Source organism: Sturnus vulgaris, chromosome 1, assembly GCF_052056855.1.
Source record: "Sturnus vulgaris isolate bStuVul1 chromosome 1, bStuVul1.hap1, whole genome shotgun sequence".
NCBI lineage: Eukaryota > Metazoa > Chordata > Aves > Passeriformes > Sturnidae > Sturnus > Sturnus vulgaris.
In genome coordinates, this window is record NC_142243.1 from 106,045,969 (window position 1) to 106,069,812 (window position 23,844).

General features: G+C 38.8%; 1 protein-coding gene across 9 annotated transcripts in view; it reads right to left on the minus strand.

Moving 5' to 3' along the window:
- Positions 1-486: 486 nt before the first annotated feature.
- Positions 487-23,844, minus strand: part of PTPRM (protein tyrosine phosphatase receptor type M) — a 439,008-nt gene continuing 415,650 nt past the window's right edge. For all 9 annotated transcript variants that reach the window (XM_014871229.2, XM_014871224.2, XM_088173300.1 and 6 more), the window contains 10 exons: positions 22,053-22,169; positions 17,591-17,745; positions 17,202-17,337; positions 16,472-16,621; positions 15,830-16,003; positions 12,983-13,114; positions 9,778-9,903; positions 7,820-7,983; positions 5,636-5,771; positions 487-1,384 (listed from right to left, as the gene is read on the minus strand). In XM_014871229.2, coding sequence (XP_014726715.1) covers positions 1,331-1,384; positions 5,636-5,771; positions 7,820-7,983; positions 9,778-9,903; positions 12,983-13,114; positions 15,830-16,003; positions 16,472-16,621; positions 17,202-17,337; positions 17,591-17,745; positions 22,053-22,169 — 1,344 coding nt within the window. In that variant the 3' untranslated portion in view covers positions 487-1,330. The remainder of the gene's footprint in view (positions 1,385-5,635; positions 5,772-7,819; positions 7,984-9,777; positions 9,904-12,982; positions 13,115-15,829; positions 16,004-16,471; positions 16,622-17,201; positions 17,338-17,590; positions 17,746-22,052; positions 22,170-23,844) is intronic.

Below are 23,844 nucleotides of genomic sequence, written 5' to 3' on the forward strand. Positions count from 1 at the left end.
GTGACCTAATTGCAACCCTCCAGGACCTGAAGGGAGACTACAAGAAAGATGGAGATGGGACTTTTTACAAGGGGTTGTAGTGACAGGACAAGAGGGAATGGATTAATACTGAGAAAAAGCTGATTTAGATTAGATATTAGGAAGAATTTTTCACATTGAGAATGGTGAGGCACCAGAACAAGTTGTCCAGAGAAGTTGTGGATGCCTCATCCCTGAAGTGTTTAAGACCAGGCTGGATGGGGCTCTGAGCAACCTGGTCTAGTGAAAGGTGTCCTAGCCTGTGGCAGGGGGTTGGAATGAGATGATCTTTAAGGTCCCTTCCAATCCAAACCATTCTGAGATTCTACGACCTCACTATTGGCTGGATCAACCCTGGATCACACAATAAACACTCACTGGAGGTAGTTCAGTATTTACTAGATTTAATCTAGAAAAGAAGCTTAGTTGGAGGCACTCAGATGCCAAGAGATATTAAATTAAACAAAATTTTATCATGTATGTAATTATTTATTGAGCTGAGAATCCATACAAGGTAAACAAATGTTTACACTATCATACAGTAAGCATTTCCAGGGCTTAATAAAAATGATTGTCACTCACTGTGCTTCACCAAAAAAAATCATTTTAATGAATAAATAATTTGATGAAATCAAAAAATATTTACAATATAAACAAATGAAAAAGCTTTGGATATATTAATCTGAGCATCCTGTCTTTTGCATTTTCTAACTGCATTTCTATCAAGATTCTCCCTCTGAAATGGTACAAAGTGGATAGAAATTACAACTCAACAAAGTTATCATGATTTGGTACATGTCTTTCTGTTAGTTCAGATAAGCTACATATGATTCCTTTATTATGCACGTGTTAGAATACAAATATAACTAAAATCATATATTATCAAAATGCCAGACAGCATTCTCCACAGAACAGAAATGTACACTAGGCTGTGACAGTAACTGAGAATCACAGGCAACGAAATGTAACAGAAAAAGTACAAATTCCTTCATAAGAATATAATTGTGCTCTCTTATTTACCAGAGGACTATGCTGCTTCACCACATCGATGGCTGAGTATGAGCACGGTGTTGGAGGACTGCCACGTGGTTCGGTGCAGGCTCACAGGGGCGCCAAGCAGCGGCTTCAGTGGGACTCGGGCAGTGCAAGCGGGTCTATAAACATCTTCTGGGGCTCTTAAAAAGAGCCAATTATACAAAGCAGTAGAAGCATAACACTGAGAAGTCTTCATCTCGTTTACACAGACATCATGAAGTGACTTGCTTTGTTTGTGGTAGTGAAAGGAGGAGCTTTGTCTGTGCTGTTTAGACAATCAGCCAGAATTCAAGTATTCTAAAGCCACTTCGTAGCAGAATTTGTATTGATCCTGAAAAATCAAAAGAAAACCACGAAGTCAGTTATTGAAGAAACTTAATTAAAGGCGTCAATATTTCTCTCCCGTTAAAATTATTTACTACCAGCTGTTGTCAGTGGGAACCAGTTTGCAAATCCAATTTATGCCCAGATAAGAAAATCGTTATATTAACCAGACAATAGACACTATACATAGTAACTTACGGTACTGCTCATGTTAGATGAGTATTTAGCTGCTCTAATACACTTGTATGAGAAAAACTGACTAGCATGTAAGCAAACTGACTTGCAACCCTTCTGTCATCTGTCAAAATGCTCATGTAGCACTTTATGAGAACTGGAGTTATTGAAATTTCTCCCTGGAAATGTTTATCTTAAAATAGACCCAGTGTTTAGTACTTCCCAGATGGCAACTTTTATTTTAATGCCATTCAGGCACTTGCACATTTCAGGACAAGAGTTGCTTTCTTACTGTTGGTCCTCTATCTGCAGCCCAGACCAAACCCACAAGACTGCAATAGCCTCGTGAGATGGGGCCTGAGCTAAATTAATTGGATTAATTCCAGTTAATTTTTAGCAACTGACAGTGATGCTCAAATTAGGCTCTTAACAGTTCTCCTGTTACCCAGACTAAGTTTTCAGGTGCCAGCCCTGTGCTTCAAACACAGACCTGCTGGTATTATTTGTAACTGCTTGGAAACAGAGCAAGTCCCAAGGAAATCCCTTTCCTGAGGGATGCAAACCCACTCTGCATCTTTGGGGACAAAGGGTCATGACTTGGCCCCTTTCATGTCTTCAGTGGAATGGAGAGGACAGATTGGTTTTGACTGACCTTTGTCCACTCTGAAACTTTTAAATGGTGCAGTCACTGATGACTTCCCAATTTTATGTGCCTAGATACCCCTCTTCCCATTTCCAATCTTGCTACCCACAATATTTAAAAATACTAAAAATATTTAAATGAAAAAAAACCTGAAAGAAATAGTAAGTGCAGGTTCCTTGAATCTAAGGTCTCTGGCTTCTGAAAATTCAATTTGGAAACACCTGTCAGTTTCATGACTATTTCTGTTACTGAAATGCCTCTTTTGCTTATGCACTTTTTTCAGTTAATAAAGGATAACTAAGCACATATTGCCATTTAGGAACAACAACAGATTTAACAAGCTGACAGCACTCAGCCTTGCCCAACATCACGAGTAGTAAGATCTTCAGATATATCCTTTTTTCACGGAAGCAAACATTTTAAAAGATTAAATCTTTTGGCCCGTACTTGTGATTTTGGGTCATACTTTAGCTGAGTAGAGAGTCCACTTAACATGCAAAAGACTATATACTATTAATAAAATCAAAAAGCTATAAACAAGCATGGACCATTTTGAAGTTCTTTGTTGAGAAATATCACGTTGTAAGAAAACAAGGTAGGTGCACATATAACCTAAGTGATGACTGAGTTGTATGTGAGGGTTTAAAGTCCTGCAAGTTTCCATAAACTGCTTGTGTGTTCTTCAGAATGAGAAAAGAATAAAAAAATAAAAAAATAAAGAACAGAATATTATGTAAATTCCTTTTCTGCTTTTATTGCATATATGTTTCTAAATAAATGGAAATTGTTCTATAACTACATAACAGATCAAAACAAGAGATCAGCCACTCATCCATTTCCACTCTTCCATGCTCATCTTATGCTGATTTACTGATCCAGCAGAATAACTGTCATCTTCAGTAAACTGAATACCTGTCTTAAAGAGCAGATATATCTTATTTCCCACTGTGTTCACTCACTAGTGTCCTTTGTACATTTTTATTATTCACTTGACGGTGGATATTAAAAGTCTCTTTAGACTGTCTAGCTTCAGAGAGGTTATATTTAAATTTATTTTCTAGGACACCTGTGGGTAGGCCCAATAACATTTATCACCAAATGCTTTGAGCATTCTATAATAGATATTTTGCAATATCATGTGTTGCCTTTGTGTGATAGCTGAGAAAATTCATAGATTTCCATACTGTAGGGATGTGGCACTCAGATTTTTACACTTGCAGGAAAACCAAAGGTTTCAGTGAAATTAAGAGATGAATCTCTTATGGATGGTAAAGACTGCCTTTTACCTAGTCAGAAGGTGCATGACATGTATCAATAAAGCAATCTTAAAACTATTTTTGTGAAATAATGTCATAATTTTGAGCATTTAATCTTTTACCATAAAATTTTACAAGGTAGATGAATATTACTTCTTTTTCCAAGAGAGAAACTGAGGCAAGGACACATTCATGTAAGAAAGGTCATAAAGGATAAAGTCAGTAACAAGATCAGGAAAAGAATTCAAGTCCAGTTCCCTTTACCATGCAGCAATCTATATGGAAACTGAAACCTGGCTAATTCAAACATTTGTTCCTATGAGGTGGCAGACCACAACTGAGGAGATGCCATTGTAACTCTGCCCAGTCAGTGCATTATGTGATAATGGGAAAAATCCTGGTTCTCCCTTGCCTCTATTCCTCTGTCTGTTAAAATAAGGAAAACAATACAGATCTCCTTCACAAGTGTTTTGAAATTTCCTCATTAAAAAAGGCCCTACAAGGCCTTTCTATGCCATCCAGACATTCCCAATACCACTCTAAATTTACTTGAAGGTACTTTTATATCTAAAATAATACATTTAGCTTTTTTGATTAAAAAATTCTCTGCTGAATAATGGAGACTGCCTGAAAAATCTATACCTGGAGAACTGTCACCAATGGGAATTTATAGAGAGCATTTTCTTTAACTGTACATCTACATTGGTCATTTTCTTTTTATTTCTATAAAATAAATGAATAAGAGATCAGTGAGTTCTGTGGACTTAAGCTCTAGGAAAATGGAGAACAGCAGGCCTGCCAAATCACTGTCTAAACTGTACTACATGAATGAAGTAGTAGGACATTTTTCTTAATATTTAGGAAATAAAAATGTATGGTTCTCAGCACGATGGCTCTCCTTCTGAGAATATAAACTAGAGGAAAAGAAGCCAACCAAGCTGCTCCCTCCCACCACTGTGTAAGTTTGATAGTTTCTCACTGATACAAGACTCACAGTTCCACACTGCTCGTGAACTCCCTCTCCTTGCTTTGCACAGCTTTTGCCATGTGCCTGGCCAGAGCTGAGCCTAGGGGAGAGTTTGGGACTTCAGAGGCCAGCTAGGATAGAGCACTGTGATGGGGGATGTGGTGGGAGCCACTCTCCCACAGGAGAGAAGAGGCACAGCCAGGCATGTGGTGGGGAGGTGGATATCCCTCCCTGCCTGCCTTTACCTGTGTGTGAAAGCCTTGCTCTTTTTGCCTATTCTCCAGCGTGTCACACTCAGCTCATCTGAAGGGGTCCTTTCCTAAAATTATAGAAGGTTGGACCAGCTCTGTGAGATGTCTCCTGCCTCACCCTGCAGGGCCTGCTATAGAAAAGTTGCTGTAATGACCCCAACTTGTTTAAGCAGAGCTTACAAAATTGGCTCAGATTGGGTTAACATCCCTGAAAGTACCCAGATGCTGCTTCCTCCTGCCTGCGATATTAAATCAAATGCAGCTGCCTCTCAAGCAGCCACCTCTGCAATAGGATGTTGTAAAAGTGTCTTTTATAGCCCAGACTTCAGAACAGGGCATCACACTACACCCATCTCCAAGTACAAAACTACACACTGGAGTGTAAGAACCTGCTGGTTTAAGCTGTTCTGCAGCTCTTCTGGCACAGCAGCTGGCACTTCAGCAGTTCTCCATTTAGGAAAAAAGCTCATAAAACACTCTCTAGGAAAATAATTGCACATGGCCCCTTCTTTCTGAACTTCTTTAATCTTTCTATGAGACAGAGCAACTATAATTAAATGCAATATTCTGGATGTCAAACTGAAATTCATGGCTTTGATAAATATTAGGCGATTAAGCTATTTATAAAATATATAATTTGAAAATCTGGCATTTAATTTTACATAACTGTTATTTCTACCATGCAAGGGCTGCTCTCCACTTGGTTCAGCTTGCTAGAAAAGAAAATTAATAAGGATGTTCATCTGAAAGTTTAAAACTCTTAAAAAATTCAAACGAACAGAGACAAAGTCTCCTTGGGAAGAAAGCAGTGTAAAAATACTCTTACAAGTGAAGTGACTTCATTATCCCCTTTGAAAATGACTTGCTTGCTTTGTGAACAACTCCCACTGCAAATCCTGGAAATCTTATTGACTCTTCTGAGAAAAAGAACATTTTCTATTTAATGGTGCAGTTAAAAAGCTCATACCAGAAGGTCCACCATGTTAGGCTTATTATTCCTCAATGTCTTCACAGCATGGAATACGTCAACAGCCCTCTGATGTCGAAGCATTTCACAAACAATACTGATTGCACAAAATGTCCCACTGCGGCCACCTCCATTCCTGCAGTGAAAGTGATAAAATGGCTCAGTTACAATGGACTCTGTGTCACAAGTTTGTACAGCAACAGGGATGGCTCCAGAAGGCATGAGTTCCAGCAGAGAGAAACCACAGAACATTCCTGGCCACAAAGGCTGCTGAACTCTAGGCAAAACATCATTTTTAATTGGAATTAGCATGCTGAAAGATCTCAAAGCTATGATTCAGAAGTCAGCAGGCTGACAGCCTGGAGGGAATTGAATGGCTGAGTTTTGCACCACCCTTCAGTGAACACTGGAGACAGCACAAAGAGGATGCTAAAATAAGGATCAAGTATCTTTAGTTTCAGTTCAACACTGTCTTGCATTGTAAACACACAAGGCTGCGATGAACATCAGGCCTGGAAATGCCACAGAGAAAGCAAATCTTTGAGTTCTTTTTATTCCAGATTCTGGTGCTTTCCTCCTGGACACAGAGACATTTCAGAGGAACCACAAAAGCACCAGAAGTCTAATTTGTAGGAGTCCTGACGGCTGCACTTGGTATGGCACTGGGTGGTGCTGCCATGTCCCCCTGGCTGATGATCTCAGCTCCTGGCAGCAGGAAGAGGGGCTGGCTGCCTGGCAAGGACTGCTTCTAAAGGCAGATGTATTCCCCCTCCACCCACTGTTATCAGAAGATGAGAACCCGAAGTGAATTGCTAACAAAGAAGCCAGGCACAAATGTTCATATACGTGATCAAATGCAGTATTTAATAATACTTTATCCCTGGTATTTTCAATCTTCAAGAGAATCTCTTTCTCGAAACCCCATTATTTTTACACTTATTCTATTCAGAGTCTTTAGGCTGTGCTTCACTGAAAATAATAAACGTTAATAATTACCAGAGTACAGACTAGTTAGGTAGCAGGTCTTTCAAACAAGCTTTGCAAATGGTTGATTTTCAAAGGAAGATACAACGTTGCACATCTGTCACATCCAGGCACTATGAAAAGAATGCTCTCTGCTGCCAAAACAGTGCCTGATATTGTAGGACTGTTTGAGAATTTTAATTAAAATAAAGTCATTTAAAAGGATTATATTAGAGCTTTTTCTTTCTTTACTGCCTGGAAGTGACGCATGTGTGATGTTGTACAACTATTTAATATCATCAGCCACCTCAGAGATAACAGTAATTTGCACTTCAAAAGGGTCTTTTCAGCTAAAGATCTCAAAACATTAATTAATCACACTGCACAATGCTCCTTTGATGAGAGTATTATTATCCCCATACTACAGATGGGGAAACTGAAGAGCAATGACTTGTTCAAGGTCAGTGATAGTGGGAATTATTAATATACTCCTCCATCATTCTGACATGGGATTCCAACTTCTGAACATGGTTTTGCTGTTAGCAGGTCTCTTCTCCATCCTGGCAACATCTTTAAACAGAATACAACTTCAACCACTGAAGACTCAGCCTCAAAAGATCAGCTACTTCCGAGGGCAAAAGCATGCACAAGTATTAAACTGTATCAAAAGAAGGATGGTGGCAGAGTGGATGAGAGTCTGCATCAGTGGAGCACAAAGTCACAGGAGGACAAAAATATATACCATTATTAGAGAAAGGTAAGGCAATTACAGGATCATCATAACTGGTCTATCACACCACTTTTACTCCTCTGCTTTATGCCTGCAAAATGAATCACTTCTCCAAAACTACTTATTTCTATGGTCCTTATCTGCAGAAATAAAAGGTACATTGTTCTGAAGGCACATTTTTGATTTACTGTGAATAAATAAGCAACTTCCCCATTTGCAAGAGTTGCTGGACATTTTCATATAAAACGGAGTTAACTCGAACTCATCATCTTTTCATAGGGCTCTAACAAAGGACAGATGGGGAAACTCATGAATCTACATTAAAATTACACAATTCCTCTTGCATTCAAAGCTTTTAAATGAGCAGTTGTATTATTTATTCAGTTCCAGATTAGACAGATGCCTCTTCACCTCGTCACAAATCTTTTAAAGCCCGGCACAAATTCGGTGACAGCATTCCCGTATTTCTCTCTTCCGTCTCCAGTACTTACAAGCAATGTACAACAGTGCGGCCCTCTCCCCCGTTGTATTCCTCCTGCCACTTATCCACCTGACGGATGAGCTTCAGGAAGGAGCGTTTTGACACTGGAGTGTCCCTGTACATGGGCCATCCCAGGAACTGGAACTGCTGCACCATCCGATAGCCGTCCTGGGGCTGGACAGATGCGGACAAAAGCGGGAAAAGTAACAGTGTTTTTTTGGCATGTCATTTCGATATTTGCATCAGTGAGGGAAGTTGTTCAAGCAGATGATTGCTGACAAACTGCTAATGTAATTTCAACTGCCCTTGAGGATTTATGACTTTTCATTTCCAATGGAGTTACTAGAACAAGAGTTTTTAAACAGACTGCTATACAATAGGCTAAAACATAGCAATAGCACATCTGCACAATCAAGCAAATAGTTAATTAATATGACAGGAGGAACTTGGTAGGAAAGACAGAGCTGCAACATAACTTCAATTAGATACTGTTTTCATATATAAGCTTCAGTATTTTTAAGAACATTTATGTGTTTCTGTCCTTTTTTTACAAGAAAGGTCAAAACCTCTCAAGATATTTTGAAGCACAACACATTAGAAAAACCAAACGGAACCCTCAGATGTTCCTGGCTCATAAAAAATATCCAACTACATTTTATTTTATTGTGTTCTACTGCAGCAGTCAGAACCCCTCTGGTGAAACGTTACTGAACAGTTGCTTTATGGTGATTTAAAATAAAAAAAGAGCACAGAACAAGTGATAGTGGCAGAAAACTACAGTCCTTTGAAAAGGGCATAATAAACATGCACATGAAAACTGGTTTTGTAGTCTAGAGTTTGCCACTTCCGTGCAAAGTGAGGGCATTTTAGTGCCACTCTTAAAATGAAGAACACACGGAAATGCTGACATTATATTTTATTCTCTAAAGTAAGAGTTGATAGAGAGGATGTAAGATACACAATATGGGAATAAACCAAACTGTATGCGGCTCTCCAATTGGTTTTGTGTGCTTTATATCAAAGTCTGGAATCTACTGATTTCCTGTCCAGTTTCTTTCAGCTGATGACCCCCTCTTCCCAAAGCAGATCAGCCAGAGCTATGCCTGTTGAAAGTCACATTAATACTGCTGGAGGCTGTGCTTTTTATATTGCCACATTTACTGCAAACACCAGACCTTCAGAGTATTAAAAAAGTATTTGAAGCTTTACAATCTGCTTCCCTGTTTGGATACTAACGTTTTTGGTGTCTTTCCCTGTCCAGTGAGCTACCAGGTCCCAGAGAAGTTCTTGATTTTTTTCTGAAGGGAATGCTGCTTATTCCTAACTACAGCTTTTTGGTGGTTGATACAAGTCCATTGCAAAGGCTGTCTGGATGGGAACAGATACCTGGTCTGTGGTGGAATCTTTTTTCCACTCAGCTTGAAAGACACGCCTTGTTTCAGTTCTTCTCTCAACTTTATGAGAGCATAAAAGCTGGATACGAGAACAACCTGCTTGCCCTTCTGAAGTGGTTACATATGTTATGAAGTGTGGTTAGTGGGACAGGATCTTCACTAAGAGGCTGAGATTACTGTTGAAAAACATGACTAGTATTGGTGCACAGTTTTTTTCACATAACACAGGATACAAATATAGAGGATGGCTAATTTCAAACTGTTGAAATCAGCACTGATTTCAGTATTTTTCTGGCTATCATACAATCTGAATACTGCATTTATTTAATTTGCATTTAACACACTTGAGATATGTATTAAAATATTTTTTAATTATATTATACATAGTAGGCTTTTCTTTCCTCTGTGACTCAGTACTGTGCTATTGCTTTCAAATAAATAGGCTGAAAAATGAAAATGGTTCTGTGTGAGTTTTAGGTTTCATTTTTATAATTTGCTAGTATTTTTATAATTTGATAAATGAGTAGACAACTCATCTACTGTGACAAATTTGTTTTGCAAAAAAGGTCCTTACTCTGGCTGCATTATAAATTCGGAATATCCGGCTGATGATGTCTTCTTCTAAGTCGGCCGATACAAACTCCACCTGAATAGGACCGTGCCGGTGAACTCCATTTTCTGGCCAGTACTGAGGACAGAGCTGTGGGAGACCATGGACAAAAAAGAACACAGTTAATCACCTTGGATTTCATGCTGCCTCAACATACTTTTCTGTATTTTTATTTGTCATGCGTGTACTATTGGAATTCTTGCACAGTATCTTTATAAAACACACGATGCACCAAGCTCAGTTTCGAGCACTCTGCTTTCATAATGCCTTTTCATGTACCTAACATGCTGTTTCTTGCTGCTGTACTTGCAGTGTCTGGTGTTTGGAGTAAAATATTTCTGACACTCAACGTTAGTTCTACAATGTATTATGACGAGACAGGGAGAGGCTGAAATATATTGCCATATCTTGGAGATAGTGGAGGCTAAAGACCAAAGGCCTGGAACCTCCAACTGCCCTGAACAGTAGATAATAATTCAAACTGCATTAGAATGTGCAATTTATACTAGGAAATGTACATCAATTCTCAAAACTCAGGACTTAATTTTCACATGTATTTCACCCGTGACTGATGATATTGGCTACTATCAGCGTTGCTTTAAACTTTCAATAATTGCTTAATTTCATCTTATTAGTGACACCTGAAAATATTAATTATGCTTTCTTCAGTGCTCAGAAAAAATTACTTCTAGGTATCTAAAGATCACAAAGTAAAATTACTATTATCTTGCACGGTTTTAATGTCTAATAATATGACAATGGCTTAATCCAGGAACCAATTACCATCTGTGTTAATACTTAAAAGATTGAATCGAGACTTTGCAAGAAGGTTTTTGAAGCTAGAATCTGCCTGTCCATGTTTTTTTCATGAAAATCCTAATGATTTTTTTTTTGCCAGGGATATTTAGAGCAGTTTGAGCATGTAGCTTTTGTAAGCATTCACCAAAATTAAATATGAACTCATGAAATTTTGTTTGCTTGCAGAAGCATTGATGTCATATTTGGAACTTTTTATTTCATTCAGTAAAACAGCTGTGGTCTCCATTCTGCTGCATTGCTGTTGGTGATCCAGAGCTGAGCTGACAAATCACATTTACTCCAGATGTTGTTTTGCATTTCTCATAATACTTAGTCCTCAAGAAAGCTGTTTAGAGATGACTGCATTTTAGGAAAACATAATCATTTACTACACCAATTAAAAAAGAAAACAGGCTCTGATTTGCAGGAGATCACTTTAACAAGTTAAACCCAGAAATTTTAAGTAGTATAATGAAAATATATTTTCTTTTTTTTTAACCCTCCCTCTGATTTGGCCTGCTGAGACAACTGCTTTCCAAATATTGTCTAAATCTTACACAAATTTTTATTATGAAATATGCTGGTGTACAGGATAACTAAATGCAATGCATACAACTGTTGCAAATGCCAGTGCTCAGATCATTTAGCATGTGCACAGTTTAGTAGACATCTTTCAAATACACAGCAATACAGTTCTAACAGATCTCTGAAAAATGCTTAAATGATAATAAGCAGAGCTGTTTGCTGGGGCTGTTTTAGGAAGCTAAGATTTTCAAGTTCTAAAGAAACCAAAAGCATTTAAGTCTGCATATTTTGCATGCAAGTGATGCTAGCGACTCTCTTCAAGTCAGAGTCACTGTGAAGGGTTGAATTTCATTTCCCAATAGAGCATAACAATCCACATAAATGGTAATATCTAAACAGAACTGTAAACACTTCATATATACATAAATAATAATCATAACAGTAATTATTAATAAATCTGAATGTAATGCGTGTTTTTTAATAAGCTTTGCCCTCTCTCCACTTCTGTTTGCTCTGAGGGTTTTGAGATTTATTCCTAATGAAAAGATTGTTACTCCCATTAAGAGGTAAAAGGTTTAACATACTGCAGAGGCAGGTGCATTAACTGCATATCCCAATAGCTTTTAAATCCTGTGAGGCTAATAAATGCTTGGAATAGCCATGCCCTATTGTAAATTCAAAACACAGCCAACAAATTAAAAAACACTCTGTTCAGCAGTCCCTAACAGATCTGTCTCCCTTGAGTCTTTCCTTATTCACTCAGAAAATAATCTTAGATTCATGAATAAAAGTTTTGTCTTTCATTTCTATTTTTCCTCCCTGTAGACAGCGCAGGGCTTAGAATCAGAAATTCAGTCTTTAAAACAGTGTGTGGAATTCCTACATGTTCCTTTGAAAGACCAAAAGGAAGATCAGTATCTTTTATAAAAAGATTCTGCATGTTAAAAAGAAGAGGAAACGTTTTTTAAATATATGCAATACCAAACAAAGCTAAAAAGGTTCTTGATCATTAAATGACCTGCAGTCTGCTCTAAAAAATTACAATCACTCTTAATCAATAATTAACAAATATTTACATATTAAAAATCCAGATTACCACCACATTATTCCAGCAGAGGGCTGGTGCAGTTTGTTGGAACTAAGGAAATTATATCTTTTTAAGAACCTGGAATTGTGCAGTTGTGAGCCAGGCTCTGGGAGACTTAGTGATTAATCCTAGTGATGAAACTGCCAACCAGTAGGTTTGCTTTTCCAATTTTCTGAACAACATGTACAGCATGGGTAACTCTTTTGTAAGGTAATTACATTCCCCTACATGTTTTGTTGCCCTCTTTTCCAAAAGATGCTTAGTCTCCAATCTTTAGTACCTCTCTCATAGTTTAGTTCCTATCTCCTTGCTAATGACATCATTTGTGCAACACACAACACAGGTTTTTACACTGGGAACACCTATTCCCTGGAAAGGAGACCAAGGTCATTGACCTGTTTCAGGCAGGGTAATGAATTAGCTGTTGGCTTCTGTTTATGATTTTGATCACTACAGCATGTTTAAGACTTGAATCAGAATTCTACAACCATACTTTTTGAGTTTCAGTAGCCCTTCCCAAAACATGTTCTCTTAGAATAAATTATAGGTGCATGCACTTATGTGTGTGTGCACTAACATTTTGGTGGAGAAGCTGCTGATGGTCTGATTTATTCCTCTTCGAGAACCTGCAAGCTGCAAATCAATGTTTTAGTGTGCATGTATTTAACGTTTTTACAAAACTAGCTACATCCTAAGGCTGTTCTGAAATGCTGAGGCACTAGTGCTCTTCTTTTGAATGAAGCATTTTTTTGGACTTACTTGTGCAGGATCCACATCATTCAACATTACTACTGAAGTGCAGTGATAATCTAGGACCAGTCTCCAGAAATCTTTGACAGTATTTGGTAAGGGATGCTGTGTAACTATAAAAGCTGAAGGTTGCTTGTAGCTCTGCAAAGAAGTAACAAGATGATGAGAAAAATGGTAAGAGAGAAAAATCCATTTAGCAGAACGTCAGTCATGGCCCCAAAACTTCAGGACTGAAAGCATTATTTCTATTTTCTGTATAATTAATATATTGCTTTCAATTCTTTCCTGAAATCTTATATGCTTCAAAGTTAATAAACTGTATTTAGGCAGGATATAACTTCTGCAGATGTTATATTTCTAAAATGTATTTCATGCCACAGGCATAGAGTAAAATCATCAGAGGTTTTTGCTTCCAATGCAACTCTACAAGATTTTGAGCAACGGGTTTTGTTTTGAGCTGTTAATGGACAGATTAATCTTGGCTGTTTGCATTTAGCTCTAAACCTGAATGATGCCTGTGAAGGGAAATATCTAGTTATTCTTCAGAAATATTGTTGAAATTCTGGTCTATCTGATAGCAGCGAGGATACCCAGGGGATAAATTTCAGTGCTCTTTGTTTCTTTTAGTTCCAGAGTATGTCATTGACTGAGCTGTTTGCTGGAACTTTTCCATTGTGGATCTCAAACCAGAGATTTCAATTTCACCATTTTCACTTACATCCTTCTGAGTGTTGTAATCTACCGTGGCAATACTGGGGCAACTGTTGGGAGGGGGTGCCATTGCCTGCACTAAGGAGGGCAGGGAAGTCTCTACATGCCTTGAACTGAAAGCATTTGCACCACAAGAGAGATCCAATCAGATCAGCTACTGCAGGCAAATGGTGTGGCTCCTGGAGCTGTACTGTGCAGGGCCAGGATTTTGACTTTGACTTGGCAGGTGCCAAGATCATGGTGCCAGACTCTTTTTGGTGGTGTCCCGTGAAAGGTCAATGGCCATAAGCTAAAACACAGGAAGTTCCAACCTCAAGGTGAGGAAGAATTTCTTTACACTGAGGGTGGCAGACTGCTGGAACAGGCTGCCTAGGGAGGTTGTGGGGTCTCCCTCTCTGGAGACATTCAACATCCACCTGGACACATTCCCATGTCACCTGCTCAGGGTGACCCTGCTTGGCAGGGGGGTCGGACCACACGATCTTCCAACCCTAGCAATTACGGGCTTTGGTGATCCTTGTGGGTCCCGTCCAACTCCGGATATTCTATGATTCTGTGATTTTTCTTTCACAGTCACTGAGGAGACCACAGAAAATGATTCCACTGTGTTTTGGGTAGACATGCAAAACTTTGGTTCACACGGCAACCAGCAGGTAATGATGCTGCTCCTATCTTAGGGAGCTGCTTTCTATCCTACTGGTCCTGCCTTGCTGGAAGTTTCATGCAGATGAGGGATGTCCAAAGGGGTGTCCATTAATCACTCAATTAGAAACCTCAGAAGGTTTTTTTTGGGAAAACTATTCTTAAATTCATTCTGATACTGAATAACAAAAACTATGCTTGCTACCCCTTTTTCTTGAAGTGAGCTCTGAAGGCTTACGTGAGGTGATTCAACAACATCTCAACGGATTCAAGTGGAGAGGGGGAAACACTTCATCTTGCTGGAGACTGAGTGCTTTGAGATGGACAAATGTCTGCCCTTGTCCATCAGTGCAGGGATGCTGCAGAAGCCTGGCTGAGGTGCTTCAGGTGGAAAGCAACCCAAACCAACTTGCAGCCTTTTGCCCAGATACAGGTCTATATGTAGCCCATTGTTTCAATAGTGAAGAAGCGTTAAGGCCCTGCTCTTTCTGAGCATTACTTAATTCATAGAACAAAACAGTATTGACGTCTCCAGGAAAGAAGACAATGTAATGGCACAGTTGCAAACAGCAAATTAATGCAGCTCTGTTCTAATATGAAATGTCATTGACCTACTGTGAGAAGCCTGACAAGTCACTTACACTTCTGTTCTCAGTTTCTCTACATAGATAAACACAAAGATACATTTTCTTACATTTCCACAGGAGTGTTTTGAACTTCGGCTTATTTAAGGAAAATGCTTTGAGAACTTGGAAGGAAAGAAATGAAAAAACTGCAATAAACTGTTATTACTCTAGCTTCACTTTTTAAAAAGGCCATTTACAATGTGTTCTTTCCTTACTAACCTCTGTTTGCTTGTTGTTTATGTGTTTGACAACCGTAATGACTATAGCTGTAAATTGTCAAAAATAGGCTATAAATATCTACAGACTGTAAAGGCAGTTTAAGTGTCTTTTTACTGTTACTCTATTACAAGGATTAGAATTGCCACAGATGCATTTGGAAAAAAGCTCCACACACACACGAAGAGGAGTCATTCATTCAAACAGAAATAAACGGGAAGGCTGAGGTAATGGCTTGTGTACTATCTTGTGTTGACAATTATTTTTTTTGTTAATTACTGTTTAAATTATAAACAAAGGGAACTGAAATATTGCTGCAAACCTTATTATTCTATTTAACTGCCTCAATCTCTTAATAGGTAACTCCTGTTTTCCTAGGCCAGATGGTTAAAAATTCAAGCACTAGGGAGAAATCCAGACAGATTTAATTTATCAAAACTCCCTGAATTGCTCTCTGAGCATGGCTTTGGAACCTTGGCTGTGACATAACATATGTGTGATCCTAAATTTACTTGGGAGTTTAAAGATTTTGTGCCATGCTTCTGGGAAACAAAACAAGCTGGAAGGTGTTCCTTCTTACGCTGACTCCATTTTCTAGCACGCCTCAGTTTGGAGGGCTGCTTATTGCCTTTTTATTATTAATGACGTGGAGGAGACTTACATCCATCAGCGCAGCATTGATGTAGTTACTGCTTTCCCCATCTATCGTGATGAGGAAAGGCAGGCATCTGTCTGGAGGCAGCACATCCATACAGCGATTCTTTTCATGGTTTCGCGGCAAAAGCGCGATGCTGCAGTCTTCAACGCGCAGCGTCGGAGTCACCATATTTAAAGTCTTTCAAAGAGAGTAAACAATGCAACGGGAAAATTAACACAGCAGTGAAAGCAACCCAAAATATTTAAGAATAGATCAGCTCAGCATTCAGTTTCAGTGGGAATCAATATGCAGAGAAATAAAAACACATCACAGTCAGCAGGGTTTGGAAGCAGAGAAATCCTGGAAGCATACAATTACGAAAAATAACCTCAAAGACAGCTGCAGAGTAGCCTGCCTTCTGGAGAAAGGACAGTGGCAGGATCAACACATTTCCCTCAAGTAAAAAGAATACTTTACTACTACCCCACTGCATTGTTTTATGATTCAGCATAACTCAGTAGAGATGACTGACATGTTATTTTTCCCTTTTTTGCAGTCTTTCCCTCCTAGACCTGTTATAAAATTCATATGGCTATAAAAACTTAAGCAGAAGCCTTTAGTACAGCTGAACTCTATGGCTTCTAGGCAATGCAAGCCACTACTTACCCTAAATTCCTCTTTGATCTGGCTTGAGTTTGTTTGAGGATCTAGTTTATTCATTTCATAGTAAGCAGACCTAACTTGTGAAGCTGGAATAGATGTATCCCCGCAAAGACAGGCTTCCAGGATAGCATCATGGATGAATACATACTGTTCCTGGTAAAGCAATTACAATAGATAGTTACTGACATGGAGTGCATAGACCATTAGTATTTTGGTAAATAAAACATAACACCTAGTACAGTTGCTACTTCTCTCTTCAGTTTACCAGCACTGAAGCAGGACCAGAAGCAACAACCACAGTTAAAAAAAATTTATCCCACTCATTCAGAAATGAATATATAAAGATTGGCTTAAACTAACTACAGGTAGTTAGAGAAGTGCAGTAACACTCTGTAACAAAACTCAGAATGTTTCTGGTTTCCTCATTCCTCTAGGCAGTTCTTTAGGTGCTATCATGAAACTAAGCCTCAACAAGATGTACTCCAGAATGAATCCTTCCCAGAGAGGAAACAGTTCTGATTTTCCTTATTTTTTAAAAAACACTGTGAATCTTCAGTGAAGCGTAACTGTGCACTAGTTTGGCCATGGAGTTCTTCAGGTTTGTGCCGAGATTATTTTCTCCACGTGACTGAGTAAACTACTTTCTGGAGGGTGCCAACTACAAAGCTCCATCTCTTTGGGTAGAAGAGTATATTTTTTCTTGCAAAGCAGTATTCCAGTAGATGAGCAATACCTCGGTCTGGACCATGTTAACTCTCCGGGATCGAAGCTCTCTCACGCAATTGTAAATGTCTACAACGCCTTCTCGTTCTGCCATATCTAGCATGATGTCAATGACAATGAAGCATCCAGTTCTGCCAGCACCAGCACTGAAGTAGAAGAAGAGCACAGTTAATGTGCAGCAGTGCATTGGAAATGTAAAAGGTGTAAGGGTTCATCTCACAGGTGCTTGATCAATTGAATGATTACTGAAATTGAGCCGGGCATTTGCAGACTCAATTTTTTAACTCTTACTTATATGTTGTATCAGCAACCTGTGTGAGGAACACACAGTAAAGGAGAAGCAAAAGTAGGTCTTGAGTTTAATGCAATCTGCAACAGAGAGATTTCTGTTTTACCTACCTGCAGTGAACAACCAGAGGGCCGGCATTTGGCGGACTCTTGGACTTGACCTGCCGTACAAATCCCAGCAGGCCCGTGGCATGGTATGGGACACCGTGGTCTGGCCAGCCCGTGAAGTGGAACTGACGTATTTCCCGAATCTCATGAGCACCTCTCTGTTGAAAAGACAAGGGTTGAAATCTTCAAAAGCCTGAGCCTTGCTGAAAAGCATCCACCCCCTACCAATACAATCTGTACAGACTGCTGGAGAGCTTCCTCATAGCAGGAGAGCAAGTTCAAAGGTTAGGTATCAACTGGTTTCAAAGCCTTCCAACAAAATCAAGTAAGTAAGCGCTGGATTGGTCAGAAACTTTTAACAACAAGAGAAATGCTCATCTCTATATTTAAGTACTAGGCTGCTTTGCAAACTGTGGCCTTAAGATGCATGCCATGATCACAGAACAGGTCAGCAGCAAGGCAGAGCACAGATGATTTTTTTTTTCCACTGCCCTCCACAGGGGTTTTGCTGCTGACTTCAGGGAACTAGGGCTTCAGCATAATTTTCCTTATCATTTGTCTCCCTTCATTGGTCTGAAAGAAAAAGCTGAATAATAGGAAGCCTTTTTGCACCTTCAATCATAGAGGCTGTGTTTGTAGCCCTCCACATGCTTACCCTTCAAGTAATTTGCCACAGACTAAAAGAACATGGATATGGTGAGACAGGTATGAATGAGAAGCCAATTATGTAAATAACTTCCCATGTGACTTTGGGGAGCAGTCTGGATTTTAGAAGTGTGTATGCTAAGTTTTATTTTCTTACTGCTTATATTTTCCCTTCCCTCTCTAAAAATTTAGCTGCCAGTATTTTATTCTCATTAGAAATCCACAGACTGGAGGCCATCATACATAGTTCATAAACAAACAGCAAAATTACAGCATATCTAGGCTGGACTAAATGTCAATAATATTAGTAACTGGTAGTTTACAACTTTTCTTCTTTAAGATATATTTCCTGCCTTGAGCTGGTTTGCATATAAAAGGTTTTATTCTTTTTGAATATTAAGTAATATAAGCTTCCTAATTTACTGCTATTATGCATTAGTCTGGAGCAATTTTGGACATGCTAGTGCTACGGGACTAGAGAGCCCTTAGTGTATGTTGGAGTCTTTAATGCTCTGACATTTCAGGCTGGAGGTCTGCATCTGCTCAGAGGAATATCTCATCTCACCTGGAAAAAGGCGGCCACAAAAAGGCAGGCAAGGGAGAGGATTAAGAGCATATGAGGCAGTGGTGTGGACTGAGGAGATCACACCCCTGAAACAGAAATGACCTTATATCCTAAAACCCAATTTTAAAACATATTGAAATCCAGGAATAGGCAAAACAATTTGCATTTTAAGGCAAACACATTCAAATATATTGAAGATACATTCAATTTGGTCCCTGCTCTCCAGGGATTTTTGAGGGTGTTAGTTAACACATCTCTGCCACCAAGCAAGGCCTTCAACTCTGTAAATAGCTCTGCTTAGGTGAAGGTAGAGTCTCAAACACTTTTATATTGTTTGTAACAACTGCCCATGACCCTCAAAGAAACAAAGATCCCACAGAAAAAAGCAATGCCATGACTATACCAGCTGAGGACTGAAGTGAGTATCCCATACAAATTCTTCATATTGTATACAGCTGAAATTTTAAAATACTTTACAAAAAACAAACTGCCCCTCCAAAGCATTGTGCCTGGCTGCTACACAGATCAGGTTATGTCCTGTACATCCTCTGCCTTAGTTGTGAAAAGGCTGTCTGCATTTTGTCTGTCATTGTGACCAGCTACTTAGGAAAGGCTTTTCATATAGGATACTTTTATAATGAGTTTTCTTATTATATCTACAAAGGAATGATTTTTATATCTAGCTTTCCTGCTGGTTTCTAAACCCAAAATAGCACACAACTGCATGAATCAGAAAAGCATATGCTCAGCTGGGAAAGACTATACAGTTGAAACAAACAGAAAATGGTGTACCCTGCTAAACCCTAGGATGTTAAAAAATTCTACAAAAATTTATGCTGCTGCTGTATGTTACTATTCATGTATGACTTATTCATCTGAGTTAACTGTTGTGCTGTAAAGAAACTGCTCCAAAGGAACTGCTTATTCACACAGTGTAAAGCATATCTAGGAAACAGTCTTCAAAATCAGACTGCACTTTTGGGCTCAATTTTCTCAGCATTATCCCCCTACTATGCAATATCCATTAAAAAAACAACAAAAACCTGAAGTTAGTGATCAATTTATCTTCAAGCAAATCAACTTCTAAGTTGTACTTTTTGAGCAGGTATGAGATATTCATCAACAAACAGAAAGGACGGTCAGAAGGGACAAGGGGGTCCTGGAGAATTTGATTCCTCCGATTTTCTGAACATTTATGAGGTAGCTACAGGCTGGAATTAGATCTTCCTTACCCCTTCACCTCATCTCTACCACAATGGACACAGACAGTTCTCTTAACTCCACCCCTGCAATTCATATGTGCTAAATCTTTAGTCATTCTAGATTTCAGAGGCTGTCCCCAGAAGTCACCCTGTACTAACATAGGGGGTTATGCCACCTAAGGCACAGAACTCTGTAATTTTTCGTGTTGAATTACTGAAGTTTCTGCTAGTGAAATTTGCAAGTCCTTTGGAATGGAGGCTCCAGTGTTAAGTGTTACAATACCACCTTTCCATTAGTATTATCTGCATGTTTGGTTAGGGTGCTCTCTGTCTTATCATGCACCTTGACTTAGGGAAGGTGAAAAATATCAATCTCAGTACATCAAAAATATAAACTTGAGAGAATTATGGTAAAAGAAATGGACAGACTGGATGCTCCAGTACCACTGGAGGAATTAAAAATATGGAAAGTGGAGTTAAAAACAAATGTACTTTACTCAAAATAGTGACACTGCTTTTAGAGGCTTACTGAAAAACTACCAACTATTAAAAAGCAGTGTCTAAATGAAAACTTTTCAGATAGAGATTTTTAAAAAGAAATAAAATGTTTAGTGCCTTTTATCTCTATCTCTTCTAATGCACTTATTCAAGACAGTTTGGTTATGTTCAACTGTAAAATCATCTAGGTCTTTTCTTCAGTCCCAGTTAAGAAGCGAAAAGCTAACATCAAAGCATGAGCTTAAAATTTGCAGAATAGAAATCAACCAGTGCTTCATCTACTTCAAAGTGTAGCCAACGTTTCTCATCTGTTTATTAAAAATACCTAAATGCAAGGAAACAATAGGCTTGAGTGAATTCAGTATACAATATGTATAGTGGTAAACATGATACAATATTTCAATTCATTCAAACCACATAATTCTATTATCATTACCCTCAGGTTGCTGTATTGATGCATATTTAAGTATTAGATTGAAGAATAAAACAGGAAAAAACCCTAATTCCTTTGTTACTCTGGACATGTGTACAGAGACCCTGTGGGGTAGTCTTCTTGGCAGTTTCAGGTACCTGGGTGCAGGATTCTTTGATGCTAAATAGTATGTTCTTCAAACCCATAAATGAATACTATTTCATCATTAGAGAGAACCAATAAATCGCAGGTACTGCAACTAAATCAAAAGAAGCTTTCTAAGCTAATTAGTTGAAAATCTACTCATGGTGATGGAGCATTACTTCTGTGTGCCATTAAGAATATCTAGTCTTACCAAGGAGGCCCTTTCCTTGGTGTTCTGCAACTCAAATGGGTCCTGATACATACAATTAAAACATTTCTGTCCTTTAATGAATTCTGAATGAAACTGCTGAGTTGACACAAAATGCATGGTACCTCACCACTGACCGACCCTGCCTGCTCTCACTTTCAGTGAGTACCTTATTTGTTATTTGTATGTTTTCCATGTATTGCAGCTGGCGAACTGCAAGCTCTACAAGCTACAAAGCATCAAACAAATGCGTGGCACTATTCTAACAAACAGCAATACAACATACTGATTGGAACTCTCCATGTAAGGATGGATTCCACGTGGAAAGGGAAATTGCCTTGAGATGAACACTAATTTGTTACAATTCTGTCCCTGAAGACCAGGCACACCCCGGCCCAACAGACAACCGTATTCTCCACCACAGTCTTCTGAATAATGCTGCATGCAGCCTCTGGTTCAGACAGAAAATTATTGTGGGGAACGTAAGATGGGAAAGCAGCACAAATGTGTTTTTCAACTGATTGCTGGGAGGGAGGTTTCGATTTCTCCTAAGCAAGGAACATCACTTTTTCTAACTCAGGCAGGGGCCAAGAGTGATGAAAAGCACAGAATAGTGGCTGCATTTGAAGAAGAAAAACACAGATTACCATAAGAGGGCGGCAGTCGTTTACCCGAAATACCTACAAACCCAGGATGTCAGTCAAAAGACTTAACTTTTCCTTGTTGAATCTGTATGTAAGTTACTTTGGCAGATACCACTGTATTTAAGAAAACTGAATTTGGAAACTTACCTTTTCTACAGCAAATGTTCGAATCACATATTCAGCCAGCAGCTCTGTTTCTATTAGGGTAACTTTAATGTCTTTATATATCTCTGTGTCATCTGGCCAGTACTTGCAGCATTTAACCTTTAAAAGACACAAAAGAAATTAAGGTTCATTTATTTTAGAAGGTTCGTACAGAATCCATTTTGCATTCTGTACAATGATTTCTGATTTGAAGTGCAATCATGCACAAACCAGTCACATTTTCTGCATGTGGAAATGTTTGAGGGACATTGCCGCTTCTCTTGTTAAGACAGCTTTCAGAGTTGCACAGGAGCTTTGTGTTGTGCTTAGTGAAGTAAGGCAAATGTGTTTGGAGCACAAAGGATATTTATACCCTCCACAGTTTAGTTATGGTAATTGTTCACTTTTAACTGTGCTTTCCAAAGCAGAGTGTGCCCAGAGGGACAAATACCACCAGAATTTTTATCCGCAACATCTACTTGTTGATTTGTCTCAAAAATATCTTTCTACCTTCTAAAATAAAAGTGTTTTGCAGGCAGGAAGGACACCTCTTTGCAGTTCACAGCTTCCACAGGAGGGGAAGAGGAGAGGCAGCCACTGATCTCTTCTCTGTGGTGACCAGTGATAGGACCAAGGAACAGCCTGAATCTGTGTCAGGGAGGTTTATGTTGGATATCAGGAAAAGGTTCTTCACCCAGAGGGTGGCTGGGCACTGGAACAGCTCCCCAGGGAAGTGGTCACAGCACCAGGCTGACAGAGTTCAAGAAGGGTTTGGACAATGCTCTCAGGCACATGGTGTGACTCTTTGGGGTGGTCCTGTGCAGGGCCGGGAGCTGGACTAGATGATCCCTGTAGATTCCTTCTAACTCAAGATACTTATTGTATGATTCTCTATTTTTTGAGAAAAGCACCTGTTTTCTCAGATTAACTTTCCAAAGGAACTGATGAGAGGTCAAATAGCAAAACTCAATGCTTGAAGTCAAGAGCTGAGGTTCATGCCCAGCCTTAGCTATTACAACTCTACATAGCTTAACTACTAATTCACTAGATAACTCCAAACATTATGGGTAGTATTAATCTCACTTAGCTCAACCTAAACTGCCATTTTTTTAAAAGTGGGTGGTTTGAGGATTGTATATTATGATGTAGATAGCTGACAGAGCTAAGAATTTTCTCCTCCTTCCCATTTGTGTGGACGAAGTGGTGGGCTGGGAAGTAAGTAACACATTACTTACATCTCTCTCTTACTCTGCTTTATTATGGTAATAGCTATGCTATCACTACTGCATCTGGCCATCATCCAGTAGTGCAGTACATGGTAGGAGTGACATCTGTTATACATCTGCTGCATGGAACAGTTTCTCTCTTTCTCCCACCAAAGGGAAAAATTAAAATTCATCTTTTAATACATGTAAATCTAGTTTACCTATATATGCACTTAAATGAGTTGAGTAAAAAACTTGACCATTTAAAATATTCAATGAAAAACTGATAGAAAAAAATTTAACTTCACAACTGAGAAGGGTATTTCTCAAACCTATTTTCAGGCAAAAATATTTGGATTGCTACCATGTTTAATTCTGAGCAAAAGGTAAAACAGATGAACATGTGTATAAACATACAGTGAAAACCGTAATGCAGGATTCAAATGATTTATTTATACAAACTCCAGGTTCAGTATAGAAAAGATTATGCAGAGAGTCAAACGCTATCCTGTCCAGAAGAAAATACTTTCTTTCCAGAATGTAGCTGGTAATTGTGTACAATCCTTCTTTAGTGTCTGGATAAATGGGAG